Source organism: Passer domesticus, chromosome W, assembly GCF_036417665.1.
Source record: "Passer domesticus isolate bPasDom1 chromosome W, bPasDom1.hap1, whole genome shotgun sequence".
Taxonomy (NCBI): domain Eukaryota; kingdom Metazoa; phylum Chordata; class Aves; order Passeriformes; family Passeridae; genus Passer; species Passer domesticus.
Window position 1 is genome coordinate 47,318,716 of NC_087511.1, and position 14,834 is coordinate 47,333,549.

Genomic DNA, 14,834 nt, shown 5'->3' on the forward strand with positions numbered 1-14,834 from the left:
ATGGCACTGGGACATGGGCACGGCTCACCCGACCAAAAATGGCACTGGAACATGGGCACGGCTCACCCGAGCTGGGGTGGCACTGCCCCTGGCACTGGGACACGGGCACGGCTCTACTGAACTGGGGATGGCACTGGGACACGGGCACGGCTCTCCTGAATGGGAATGGCACTGGGACACGGCACGGCTCACCCAGTGCCATATTGGATGGGTTCCATCCATCCCTCAGGAATTTTGGTGCCATTTCGGATGGGTTCCATTCTGGGTTCCATATCAGGAATTTCTTTGCCATTGCAGATGGGTTCCATTCTGGGTTCCATATCAGGAATTTCGGTGCCATTTTGGATGGGTTCCATATCAGGAATTTCTTTGCCATTGCAGATGGGTTCCATTCTGGGTTCCATATCAGGAATTTCGGTGCCATTTTGGATGGGTTCCATCCCTCCCTCAGGAATTTCGGTCCCATTGCGGATGGGTTCCATCCCTCAGGAATTTTGGTGCCATTTTGGAATGGTTCCATTCTGGGTTCCATATCAGGAATTGTGGTGCCATTGCAGATGGGTTCCATTCTGGGTTCCATCCATCCCTCAGGAATTTTGATGGCATTTTGGATGGTTCCATTCTGGGTTCCATATCCGTCAGGAATTTCGGTGCCATTTTGGATTGGTTCCATATCAGGAATTTTCGGTTCCATGGCGGATGGGTTCCATTCTGGGTTCCATATCAGGAATTTCAGTGCCATTTCGGATGGGTTCCATCCATCAGGAATTTCAGTGCCATGGCGGTTGGGTTCCATATCAGGAATTTCAGTGCCATTTTAGATGGGTTCCATATCAGGAATTTTGGTGCCGTTTTGGATTAGTTCCATTCTGGGTTCCATATCAGGAATTTTGGTGCCGCTGCTGATAGGTTCCATTCTGGGTTCTACCCCTCAGGAATTTCAGTGCCATTTTGGATTGGTTCCATCCCTCAGGAATTTCTTTGCTGTAGCGTATGGGTTCCATTCGGGGTTCCATCCCTCAGGAATTTCGGTGCCGTTGCGGATGGGTTCCATATCAGGAATTTTGATGCTGTTGTAGATGGGTTCCGTCCCTCAGGAATTTCTTTGCCATTGCGGATGGATTCCATCCTTCAGGAATTTCTTTACCATTGTGGGTGGGTTCCATCCCTCAGGAATTTTGGTGCCATTTTGGATGGGTTCCATATCAGGAATTTCTTTGCCATTGCAGATGGGTTCCATTTTGGGTTCCATATCAGGAATTTCTTTGCCATTTTGAATTGGTTCCATCCCTCAGGAATTTCGGTCACATTGCGGATGGGTTCCATCCATCCCTCAGGAATTTTGATGGCATTTTGGATGGGTTCCATTCTGGGTTCCATATCAGGAATTTTGGTGCCGTTGCGGATGGGTTCCATCCATCCCTCAGGAATTTGTTGCATTTTGAATTGGTTCCATCCCTCAGGACTTTTGGTGCCATTGCGGTTGGGTACCATCCCTCAGGAATTTCGGTGCCGTTGCAGATGGGGTTCGGTGCCATTTTGGATTGGTTCCATCCATCCCTCAGGAATTTCGGTGCCATTTTGGATTGGTTCCATCCATCCCTCAGGAATTCCGGTGCCATTTTGGATTGGTTCCATCCCTCAGGAATTTGGGTGCCATTTTGGATTGGTTCCATCCATCCCTCAGGAATTTGGGTGCCATTTTGGATTGGTTCCATCCATCCCTCAGGAATTTGGGTGCCGTTGCAGACGGTTTCCTCGGTGCCGTGGCGGATCCTCCCCGGCCGTGCCGCGTTTCCTGGCTCACATCTGCCTGCGGTGGGCCGTGATTTCCCCTCCTCCCCATCCCCGTTCCCATTGAATTCCCGATGTCCCTCATCACCCGGCGCTGCCGCTTCCTCTGGAACCCCGCGCGCGTTCCCGCGGCACAATGGATAAAATGAGCTGCAATTGGAGGGCGGTGTTGCCTGCTGCAGCTGCCGGAATGCTGAATCGCCTGAGATTCACAGCATTTCACCAAAAAATTCCAGATAAAACCAGCCCAGCACTTCTCCTTTTCCCCCCCGGAGCCAGGTCAGGCACCGATGTCACTTCTTGGTGCCCTGTTGGCATCAGGAGCTGTGCCAGGGTTTGGGGTGGAAGGGATTTTGTTGTTCCAAACCCATCCAACCTGGCCTTGGACACTTTGCTCTTCCTTCCCCTCCTCTTTTTTCCCTTTGATTGATGGAATCTCTCCCTGCGAGTTGTTTCTTGCCATCCTTAAAAAAAAAACCCCTGCGAGCACAAAATGTTAGAATGGTGTTAAGTCTATTTTTGTCAGCGAGGCTGGAAATGCAAACCCGGGAGGGGGAACGATCGAGGCAGGATTGTTAAATTGCTAATTTATTGATTCTTTTCTCGGCTGATTTTGATTTCTGGTCTCGGCCGAGGACTGATTTGCATCTCGCTGTTCCAACCTCAACCAGATGTGAAGAAAAACCTGGACTGGGACTGTGCTTTTGTTTTTTTCCCTTTATTTTCCCTTTTTGGGAACACCCAGCTCAGCGCACCTTGCTGATTGAATCAAAGCTCAATCCATCCCGCTCCAATTCAGGATTCAGGGATTTTGGGAAGCACGGAGCTGCTTTCTTGTGGATGTTGTGTTGGGTGGTGTCTGGAACATCCTGGAAAATTGGGAGGTGTCCCTGCATGGGTTTTAAGGTCCCTCCAAACCCAAAACATCCCAAGATTCTGCCACTTATGGCAATCCTGCCCCTTTAAATCCCCCTCAGAGCTTTGGCTTCAATCCCGAAACCCAGGGAAAAAACCAACAAATGAAATCGGTGCCAAAAGTGGCCGAAGGAAGGCAGGCGAGGGGAGCTGAAAACTCGGCTCAGCTTTGATTCATCTCCCAAACGAGCTGCAGACTTGTGAATTTTCCCCCAAAGTGCCATGGCAACATCCAGCTCTGTTTTGCAGCTTCGGAAATGTATTTTTGGAACTCCTGACTCACCCCCTCGAAGATTTCTGCTGGACTAAGAGAAATGGGTTTCCTTTTGCTTTCGTGCCGCCGTTGAGCAGGAAGAGAGGAGCGTTTCCCTCCTGCTTTGCATCGTGTGCTCCCCGTGGGGCTGCAGAGATTTTTGTCTGCTGCACCTCAATTCTGACCAGAATTCCAATTCCTTTTCCTCCTGGTAAATGCAGTCAGGAGCATCTCGCTAGTAAACCCTGAGTACATCAACTCCTTAATTTATTTTCCCTGCAAAATCTCCCTTGTTGTCAAAAATCCAGAAAAAATAAACCCCAAAAACCATCTTGGGCAAGGCTGAATTTTGGTTCAGAAGGAGCCGCCGAGCACGACCAGCAGCCGCTTCCACTTTAATTTGGGAGCAGAATTCCAATTCCTTTTCCTCCTGGTAAATGCAGTCAGGAGCATCTCGCTAGTAAACGCTGAGTACATCAACTCCTTAATTTATTTTCCCTGCAAAATCTCCCTTTTTGTCAAAAATCAATAAAAAAACCATCTTGGGCAAGGCTGAATTTTGATTGGGAAGGAGACGCCGAGCACGACCAGCAGCCGCTTCCACTTTAATTTGGGCAGCAGCCGATTTAAATATGCAAATGCTATGCAGATCCATTGGAACAGAAGCCGGGCTATAAACTTCCCACTGAGAGCAGGAAAGGCTCCGACGTGTTTGCCAACTCCTCGGTTGGGAGTTTGCCATCAAATCCTCCCGGACAAAGGTCACGGCACGAGGAGCCCGAGGTTGTTTCCGAAATCCCGCGTTCTTCGTTGGATTTCTTGGATTTGATTGGTTCCTGCAGAATAATTAGGTCGGAAGGGATTTTAAGGATCATCAGTTCCAGGTTGCTCCAAGCTCCATCCAACACAAGTTAGGCCGAGCTTAAACCTGAGCTCAACCTTTTAATTTTTCATTTTTTACCATGCACTAGCAAGGAGAAGCTCCGTAATTCCGGATTAGAGGAGTCATTAGCACGAGCAGGGGTTTAATGAGGGTTCCCTCGTTAACGAACTCCAAGGAGGCCAAAAGGATGAATATTTGCACTCTGATCAATTTGCTCCAAAATTGTCTTTTTTTTTTTTTTTTTTCCCCAGCACTTTATAGACAGATCTGTCATGAGCTGCCAAAGTGAGGAGCGTGCCCAGATTTGGCACCCAATTATTTTCCAGGGGTAATTAACGGGGAATTGGAAGCTGTGGTGGATCCCTGCACTCTGGATTTGATATCATTTTATCTGGGAATTATAATCTGATTCTCTTGTGGTAAACCCGGAGTGGGATCTTGTGTCCAGACCCCAACTGGTGAAATTCCCAAATTTGATTTTCCTGATGGTGAAATGAGAGAGCAGCAAATCCCTCGGGAGCAAAAATGAGATTTTTTTTTCATCCCGGAGAAGAAAAAGTTGGGATCCACTTTGGAAAGCAGAGCGCTTGGAGAAGCGACAGTGACGATTGGCCTTTGTGACAGGAAATTGAGAATTTCCTGAAAGGAATCAAAGCCGAGCGTGCTCCGAGCTTTGGGACTGCTGAGATATTTATAGGAAAAAACCCAAAGAGCTCGTGTGTGCTTTCCATTCTCCAGATTTCCTATAAAAAATAAATACGCCGCCAGCTTGAGGCTGCCTTTGCTGCTCCTGCGGCACAACCCATCGCTGATTTGCTTTGCCACGTCCTGCTTTGTACAAAAAAAATAAAATAAAGAACCCCCATAAAAAAAAAAGTGAATGGACAGAATTGAGGAGAGAATTTAGGGCTGAAATTCCCAAATTTCAGCTCCCGCCAAGGAGGCACTGAGGTGATTTAGGGCTGGGATGCTTGGGGAATTTTGGGGTGCCTCTAGGGCAGACGTTGACGTGTCTGGGGTGGGGAAACGCCGAAATTCAGAGCTTGGGCAAGAGGGGCTGCGTTGTTTTCATTCCCCTCTCTCGGGGAAATCGGGCCTGATTGGGATTTTATTGGAATTAAGAATTAATCAAGAGCAGCTTCACAAAGTTTGGGATGTTGCTTGGAGCGAGGACGTCGTAAGTTCCTGAAACTCAGAGGTCAGCTGATGTCACCCATTTAATTAATTTTCCAGTAAATTTCTTTTTTTTTTTAAATCCAAATCCCTCAAGTTTCACGTTTCACCAATTAACCCAACCCACATTAATTGTCGTTAACTCTCCACTGCGCACAATGCCTTTTGTTTGAACTTCCTCCCACGCTCCCATCCAGAGCTGCAAAACCTTGGCCTCGCAGTTTGATCCCAGGGCTTGAGCTCAGCTTTTCTTTAGGCTGGGTTTGCAAACCGCAGAAAGAATCCCAAAATCATCCCAAAATGGTCGCCGCCGTCAGCTCTGCTTCATTTGCATATCGCAGTTAATTATCCCCAGCCCATCCTTGTTTTTTTCTCTTCTTGCTTGTGCTCTTGGGTTGAGATTTGGATCATTTCCTGGAAATTGAATTGTTTTGTCTCCCTGCGGAATTGTTTTGTCTTCCTGCACCTTTTTTTTCCAAGGAAAATCCTGCTTTTCCTCCAATGAAATCCTGCTTTTCCTGGCTTTTCCTCCAAGGAAAATCCTACTTTTCCTCCAAGGAAAATCCTGCTTTTCCTCCAATGAAATCCTGCTTTTCCTCCAAGGAAAATCCTGCTTTTCCTCCAAGGAAATCCTGCTTTTCCTCCAAGGAAAATTCTGCTTTTTCTCCAAGGAAATTTTGCTTTTCCTCCAAGGAAAATCCTGTCTTTTCCTCCCGGGAAAATCCTACTTTTCCTCCAAGGAAAATCCTGCTTTTCCTTCAAGGAAATCCTGCTTTTCCTGCCTTTTTCTCCAAGGAAATCCTTCCTTTCCTGGATTTCTCTGGCTCTGCTGGGTTTGTTCCTCCAGGTCACTCCAAACCCGTTCCTTGATCCCTTTTCTTCTCCAAGGACCAACCCCGGGTGACAAAAAAGCTTCTCATGAAGCCCAAAGGATCCACGAGAGCCACAAATTCATCGTAATTTTGATTTTTGACGACAAACCTGGAATAAACGATGAATTTTGGAACGGTTCCCAATGAACGCCGACATTCCTGCGGTCGCACCGTGGGGTTCTGGGGTGGCTTGGGTTGGAAGGACCCACAGGACGATCCCATTCCGAGGGCAGGGACACCTTCCACCAGCCCACGCCTCGGAGAAAACCTGGAATTCCTCATCGGATGGCTTGAGGGATGATCTGGAGCCAGGGAAGTGCCCGAGCTGTCCCGTGTCATGGAAAGCCATGGAAGCGTTTCCACCTTCTCCTCCCAGGTGGTTCCTGAAGTTCTCCAGCTTTGAGGAGTGCCCTCGGCAAGGAGCTGCTGCCTGGTGGGAAGGTTCCTCCAGGGAAGGTTCTCCACACCAGGAGAGCAAGGAGGACTTGGAAAAAGCTGGAATTCTGGGATGCAGCAGCTCTGAGCACCTCCCACCACTCCAGGTTAGAATTCCACCTTCTCCTCCACACCAAGAAGAACTTGGAAAAAGCTGGAATTCTGGGAGAACACCTCCCACCACTCCAGGCTGGAATTCCACCTTCTCCTCCACACCAGGAGAACAGGAAGGACTTGGAAAAAGCCGGAATTCTGGGATGCAGCAGCTCTGAACCCTTTTCTTCTGGAAAACCTTTTCTTCTGGAGCTCATCTCCAGCTGGAGTGGTTGGAAGCAGGAGCTCCATGCTGGTCTGAAAAGCAGGAATTGGAGAATCCAGGTTAAGGAGAACCCATCCAGGTTCCTCAAGTGTTTTCTCCTTTCCCTGTGGATCTCATCTCGAGCTGGAGCACCTGGAACAGGAGAACCCATCCAGGTTCCTTGAGTGTTTTCTCCTCCTTTTCCGCTGGATCTCAGCTCCTTCTGGAGCACCTGGAACTGGAGAATCCATCCATGTTCTTGAAGTGTTTTTTCCTCCTTTTCCTCTGGATCTCAGCTGGATCCGGAGCACCTGGAATTGGAGAATCCATCCAGGTGTTTCCTCCTCCTTTTCCTCTGGATCTCAGCTGCATCTGGAGCACCTGGAATTGGAGAATCCATCCAGGTGTTTCCTCCTCCTTTTCCTCTGGATCTCAGCTGCATCTGGAGCACCTGGAATTGGAGAATCCATCCAGGTGTTTCCTTCTCCTTTTCCTCTGGATCTCATCTCGAGCTGGAGCACCAGGAACTGGAGAATCCATCCGGGTGTTTTCTGCTCCTTTCCCTCTGGATCTCAGCTGCATCTGGAGCACCTGGAATGGAGAATCCATCCAGGTTCCTTAGATGTTTTCTCCTCCTTTTCCTCTGGATCTCAGCTGGAACTGGAGTGGTTGGAAGCAGGAGCTCTATGATGGTCTGAAAAGCAGGAATTGGAGAATCCATCCAAGTTCTTGAGGTGTTTTCTGCTCCTTTTCCTCTGGATCTCAGCTGGATCTGGAGCACCTGGAATGGAGAATCCCCCCGTGTTCCTTAGGGGCTGTTCCAGGGCAGCGTTGGAGCCGGCGCCGCCTCCTCTGCCCATCCCCAAAGATGGTTTTAATGAGAACTAACGGCCTTTTTCCAATTAGCCGGGAAGAGCCGGATTCAGCTCCTGCCTTCTGTCAACCCGCTCGGATTTGATTAGGGACGAAGAAATGGATTTCTCCGTCAGGGTCACTTCGTTAGGGCTCCTCGGTGACGCTTCGCAGAGGGGCGGCGCTTTTCGGGTGAAATCCCAGGAAAATTGGGATGGATTGCTGGGAATGCCCCTTCCGAAGGATGCCAGGGTGGCACTGCCCCATCCCTGGAGGAACCTTGGGTGATCCCTCCAATCTTCCACCCCAAGGGGGAATTTCCTTCCCGAGTGGACACCGGGGCGGGGTTTGGGAATTCTGCTGAACGTCCCGTGGTTTCCAGCATCGCCTGTTACATAACACAAGTGATTTTTTAAAAATAATCTCCCTAATTAACCTGATGGGACGCTTGATTGGATCTGTCAGGTAAGTGATCCACGGCTTCTTTTTTGGAGATTAATTAAATATTTCCCTCCGAGTGTCGCGTGCTGTTAACGCGTTCGTCTGGTAGGGAGAGAATGGAAATCCTGATTGGGGGAAAGAATGAAAATTTGTGGAATGTTGGAAAAGCCCCGGAACCTTCTCGGGAATTCTGGGAATGAGAATGGGTGAGAACCATACGAGTTCTGTCCTGCCCAGGTGTCCGTCAGTCCTCGTGCTGGACACTTGGGAATTGTGCAGGAATTGTGCTGGAATTGTGCTGGAATGGTGCAGGAATTGTGCAGGAATTGTGCCGGAATTGTGCAGGAATTGTGCTGGAATTGTGCGGGAATTGAGAAGGAATTGTGCCGGAATTTTGCTGGAATTTTTGCAGGAATTGTGCTGGAATTGTGCAGGTAATTTGCAGGAATTGTGCTGGAATTGTGCAGGAATTGTGCGGGAATTGTGCAGGAATTGTGCTGGAATTTTTGCTGGAATTGTGCAGGAATTTTTGCTGGAATTTTTGCTGGAACTGTGCTGGAATTGTTCAGGAATTGTGCTGGAATTGTGCGGGAATTGTGCAGGAATTCTGCAGGAATTTCGTAGGAATTGTGCAGGAATTGTGGTGGAATTTTTTCAGGAATTTTTGCTGGAATTGTGCTGGAATTTTTGCAGGAATTGTGCAGGAATTGTGCTGGAATTTTTGCAGGAGTTGTGCTGGAATTGTGCAGGAAATTTTGCAGGAATTTTTGCTGGAATTTTTGCTGGAATTGTTCAGGAATTGTGCAGGAAATTTTGCTGGAATTGTGCAGGAATTGTGCTGGAATTGTGCAGGAATTGTGCAGGAATTGTGGTGGAATTTTTGCAGGAATTTTTGCTGGAATTGTGCTGGAATTTTTGCAGGAATTGTGCAGGAATTGTGCAGGAAATTTTGCAGGAATTTTTGCTGGAATTTTTGCTGGAATTGTTCAGGAATTGTGCAGGAAATTTTGCTGGAATTGTGCAGGAATTGTGCAGGAATTGTGCAGGAATTGTGCTGGAATTGTGCAGGAAATTTTGCAGGAATTTTTGCTGGAATTTTTGCTGGAATTGTGCAGGAATTGTTCAGGAATTTTTGCTGGAATTATGCAGGAATTTTTGCAGGAATTGTGCTGGGATTTCTGCAGGAATTTTTACTGGAATTCTGCAGGAATTCTTCTCCGCGTTCCTCGTGTCCCGCCCCCTTCCCGCCGTGAATTCCAATGCGTTCACTTCACCCGCCAGGGCCAGGAGCCTCTCCCGCCCTCGTCCCCTCACACCTCTCCCTAATTAACGCCGCCGCGAGATTAATTTGCCGCGTTAATTTCCCGCTGAAGGCGGGACCGATTTCCGCGAAGCCTAAAGAACTTCTTTGTCCCCAGGTGTAGAAGACAGACCTAGCTCAGGGTCCTGGGGGAACGCAGGACATCCGAGCCCATCCCGGGTAAGTGCAATTCCATCTTGATCCCCCCGCCACGCTGGAGACGTGCGGAAAAGCTCCTGGAGGAACGCGCGCTCTCCTGAAAATGGCTCCTTTGAGCTTTTCCATTTTCTCCCGTCCAACCCGAAGCAGTCCATGATTTCTGTGCATATTAATGAGCTCATTACTGACGGGGTCGTGGTTCATTCCCAATGTTTCGCTCTCTGCCCCTGGAGTTTTAGGGATTTTTGGGGATGGAAGGTGAGGCCCAGCCCCATCCGTGCCCGCCCCCATGACACCAAGATTGGCACCGGAGCGGCCACCTGGCTGCGATTTGGGCCACTTTGGCACATCCCATCTGCTCCAGGCCGGAATTCCCGGGGGGCAAATGTGGGATCTGGGAGCCAGCTGGGCCCAGTCACTCCGATTGCTCCTGTGGACAGTTATCCACATTTTTCTGACACCTCGGGATGGGGATGCCTTGGTGGGAAGAGCAGCTTTTGCAGCAGCACAGCTGCATCCTCCCAGCCCGACTGGAGCATCCCTTTCCCCGCTCCTAAAACCAAAAAATTTCCTTATTTACATTTATTTCAATTGCTTCTTAATCGTTCCCCAATTAACTCGGGGCTCCGGCTCCCAGCACCCCTTTCCCCACTCCTAAAACCAAAAAATTTCCTTATTTACATGTATTTCAATTATTTCCTAATAATTTCCCAGTTAACTTGGGGCTCCGGCTCCCAGCCCAACTGGAGCACCGCTTTCCCCGCTCCTAAAACGAAAAAATTTCCTTATTTATTTCAATTTATTTCAATTATTTCTTAATAATTTCCCAATTAACTCGGGACTCTGGCTCCCAGCACCCCTTTCCCCGCTCTTAAAACCAAAAAATTTCCTTATTTAAATTTATTTCAATTGCTTCTTAATTGATCCCCAATTCACTTGGGACTCCGGCTCCCAGCCCGACAGGAGCACCCCTTTCTTTGCTCCCAAAACCAAAAAATTTCCTTATTTAAATTTATTTCAATTACTTCTTAATAATTTCCCAATTCACTTGGGATTCCGGCAGCTCCGGGCTCTGGAGCAGCGAGGAAGAGCGGGATCTTCATCCCCTCCTCACCCTCAACGCCTGCAGGAAGGAATCCCGGTCACTTTTCTTCTTTGCGTCCCTGACGTCATCCCCGCTCCCGTCTGTCACTTTGATTTTCCTGCCCCTTTTTTTTCCGCCCTTGACACTTGTATTGCTTCCGAGGGAAAAATGTTTTGAAAAGGAAACGGGGAATTGGCCCACACCGATTATTTCTGCCTCCAAAGCCCTGAATGAAGCGGGGGGGATGGAAAGAAAAGGAGCACGAGCCCGCCGAAGGATTCGGGAATTTGAATCGGGGCCGGGCATTAAGTGGCGGAATTATTCCGCAAACAGCCTGACCTCGCTTTTTCCTGCTGGAATGGAATTCCCACAGCAGGAGACCTGCTTCCTCCACGGGCTTTAAACAGGAGACCCTTCCCCAGAGGGTTTTGAGCCGATTTGGGATTTCGGGAACCTCATCCCAAACCTCCAGGGTTCAGGATTCTCATTGGGAACTAAAAACACAAAAAACTCTCTGGAATGTTTCATTCCAGCCAATCAGCAGGAAAAAAAAAAAACCCCAAGGGAGTGATGTTTCTTAGTGAGCAGGGAGCTCTGGGCTTTTGGCTGTTCCGAGGTGTAAAATTGTGTTTTTTCTTGCCAGAACTATGGAGATGGGACTCACTACGACCACGTGGCGGGCAGAGACCTCGGCTCACACGACAATCTCTCTCCTCCCTTTGTCAATTCCAGAATACAAAGTAAGAACCCGGAATTTCCTCCCTCGTTGGGGTGGGGGAAGTGGGACCAAACAAAATCCGGGGGCCTTCAAGCCCTCGTCCTCGTTTTTGGGGAAACATGGATTTGTTTCAATTTCCCGGTTTTTTATGGTGTGAAAAAAGTGCTGTGATGGCATTTAGTGTTTGATATCCGTTTCACCTACACTTTATATTTTTTTTATCTATAACTGTATTTCATGGTGGATTCGTGATGCAAAACCAGTTTGGCTTTTTCCTTGGAATGGGATTTTTAAAGCAGGAAAAGCTCCTAATAACTAAATCCCAAAAGGAGCAGGGGACACTGGGAACGTGTTTGGAGTGGGAGGGAGGTGTCCAAGGAACACCGTGGGGTCAGCCAGCAGGAGCATCGACGCTCCTGGAGATCTCTTCCAACTGGAACGATCCCGGGATTCTGTGCTAGAGCTTTGTGATGGAGCCATTGCTCGGTTCTTTAATTCAGGCTGATTAATGAGTTTGATTAAATTAAATAAATGATGGCAAAGCACTGGTCGTGCTCAGGCTGGGCAAACTCTTCCCTTTGAAGCCTCGAGCTGTGGCTGCCGCGCGTCATTCCGCAGCTCTGGAATGAAAGGTGGGATTGGGAAGGAGCTGGGAGTCGTGGGACACTCCTGGAGCTGGCAGCGTTCCCTCGGGGCACGGGGCAGGGTGGCAGAGTTCCCGAGGAGGAGTTTGGGACGTGCTGATGTTTCTGCTCCGTGGTCTCGGGGGGGTTTTGCAGCTGCGGCTCGCTGTGGATGTGGGATGGGGCAGCAGCGCCCGGGGACGGGATGGGAGGTCATGGTGCCCTGTGGGAATGGCATGGGAATGGGGTGGGAATGGGAATGGGAATGGGGTGGGAATTGCAATGGGGATGGGATGGGATGGGAATTGCAGTGGGAATGCAATGGCAGTGGCAATGGCAATGGCAATGGCAATGGCAATGGCAATGGCAATGGCAATGGCAATGGCAATGACAATGACAATGGAATGGCAGTGGCAGTGGCAATGGGAATGCCATGGGAATTACAGTGGCTGTGGCAGTGGCAGTGGAATGGGAATGGCAGTGCAATGGCAGTGACAGTGGCAATGGCAATGGGCATGGAAATGGGAATGGCAGTGGGATGGGAATGGCAATGGCAGTGACAGTGGGAATGGCAATGGGAATTGGAATGACAATGGCAATGGTAGTGACAATGGCAATGACAGTGGCAATGGGAATGGCTATGGTAGTGACAATGGCAATGGTAGTGACAATGGCAATGACAGTGGCAACGGCAGTGGGAATGGCAGTGGCAATGGGAATGGCTATGGTAGTGACAATGGCAATTGAAATGGCAATGGCAATGGGCATGGAAATGGGAATGGTAGTGACAATGGGAATGGCCATGGCAATGGCGGTGGCAATGGCGGTGGCAATGGGAAGAGCAGGGGCACTGTCAATGGCAATGGCAATGGGAATTACAGTGGCAGTGGCAATGGCAATGGCAGTTGAAATGGCAATGGTAATGGGAAGGGCAGGGGGAGTGGGGAGTGTCAATGGCAGTGACAATGGGAATGACAGGGGCGGTGGCATTGCCAGTGACAATGGGAATGGATTGTTAATGACAGTGGCAATGGGAATTACAGTGGCAGTGACAATGGCAGTGGCAGTGGATTGTTAATGTCAGTGGCAGTGGGAATGGGAATTACAGTGGCAATGGCAGTGGCAGTGGCAGTGGCAATGGCAATGGGAATTGCAGTGACAATGGCAGTGGCAATGGCAGTGACAACGGGAATGACAATGGCAGTGGCAATGGCAGTGGCAATGGCAGAGGGAGTGGCAGTGGCAATGGCAATGACAATGGCAACGGCAGTGGCAGTGCCAATGGCAATGGATTGTTAATGGGAATGGCAGTGGAAATGGCAACGGCAGTGACAGTGGCAATGGCAATGACAGTAGGAATTACAGTGGCAGTGACAATGGCAGTGACAGTGACAGTGACAATGGCAATGAGAATGGCAATGGGAATTGCAGTGGCAATGGCAATGACAGTGGCAATGGATTGTTAATGGCAATGGCAGTGACAACTGCAGTGACAATGGCAATGTGAATTACAGTGACAATGGCGGTGACAATGGCAGTGCCAATGGCAATGGATTGTTAATGGCAATGGCAATGGCAGTGACAATGGCAGTGGCAATGGCAGTGGCAATGGCAGTGACAATGGAATGGATTGTTAATGGCAATGGCAGTGACAATGGCATTGGCAATGGCAGTGACAGTGACAATGACAATGACAGTGACAATGGCAGTGCCAATGGCAATGGGAATGGGAATTGCAGTGACAATGGCAGTGACAATGGCAGTGGCAGTGACAATGGCAATGGCAGTGGCAGTGACAGTGGCAATGGCAGTGGCGATGTCAATGGCAGTGGCAATGGCAGTGACAACTGCAGTGACAATGGCAATGGGAATTACAGTGACAATGGCAGTGGCAGTGACAATGACAATGCCAGTGACAATGGCAGTGGCGATGTCAATGGCAGTGGCAATGGAATGGCTTCAGGCTGATGGAATTACGACGGCTGCAAAAGAGGTCACGACTGCAGCCAGGGCCATCACCAACGCTGTCCCCAGCCCCAGCACGTGGCGCTTGTCACCGCCACTCCCGTCCCCGTGTCCCCTCTGCGAAGGGTTTTATCCCCCTAGTCCCCTTCCAACAACCCAAACGTGCTTGGTGGCCCCTTGGTGGCCCCTTGTCCTGCCAGGGCCAGCCCCAGGGGACACCCAGGACAGCACTTCCAAGGCAGCAGATCCCATGGATCTGGGACGGCCCGCAGCTTCTGGAACATTCCCTTCCAATTCTTCACCATTCCATGCCTCCCTCGCTTTGCTCACCATGAAGATTTGGGTTTGTCCCTGCAAATGCTCCAGAGACCCCGAATTTCCCCCAGTGTCCTTGGCCGAGCCCGTTTTTAACGGGATTTCCCCGTCTCATCCCAGCAGCTTTGATTCCGTTCCCGTTATTATGAGCAGAACGGGAATTTTTTGCAGATTAGCGAAGTTTACCCAACACAGCGTTAAAAGGCCTTGCTTTCAATCGCCAAGCTGTAAACATTTGGGATGAAATTTTCCATGCTGTGCATCTGACTCAGCCCGCTCCGTATTTTTTTAACCTTCCGCGGCGATGATTTCAACATTTCCTCAAATGGGATTACATTCCAGCCTGGCAGATTTGGGATTTTCTGCCTCGGTGTCTGGCACGGCGGGAACGTTAATTCCTTTTCACACCAACTCCGTTACGGCAGCTGCAAAAGGGACACGAGGAACTGGGAGGCCAAAACTGTCCAGGAATTTCGGGGATGGGGCTTGGAGCCATTTTGTGCTGCCTTCCGAGGGAATGGTTTGGGATGGATTTTAAGGATCGCCCCATTCCTGCCACCTTCCACCATCCCAAGCTGGGCTTTTCCAGGGACTCCCCATCCTTGGAGATGATCCCAAACCCAAAACCCCACCCGGAGCTTTGAAAGCTGCTTGAAACCAGCCACAAATATAAAAAAAAAATTCCCAATCAAGAGTTAATGGATTCGTTAAGCGCTGCCAGTCAGGATTGCGAGCTCTGCGGTCGCGCAGAAAA

The 14,834-nt window shown here is 49.5% G+C and overlaps 1 protein-coding gene across 1 annotated transcript in view; it reads left to right on the forward strand.

Annotated features, from left to right (window-relative positions):
- The window catches only part of LOC135289038 (transcription factor 4-like), a 118,012-nt gene that overhangs the window by 18,154 nt on the left and 85,024 nt on the right, over positions 1-14,834 (forward strand). Inside the window, 2 exon segments of the mRNA XM_064402420.1 lie at positions 9,335-9,396; positions 11,103-11,199. Of these exon segments, the coding sequence (XP_064258490.1) occupies positions 9,335-9,396; positions 11,103-11,199 (159 nt within the window).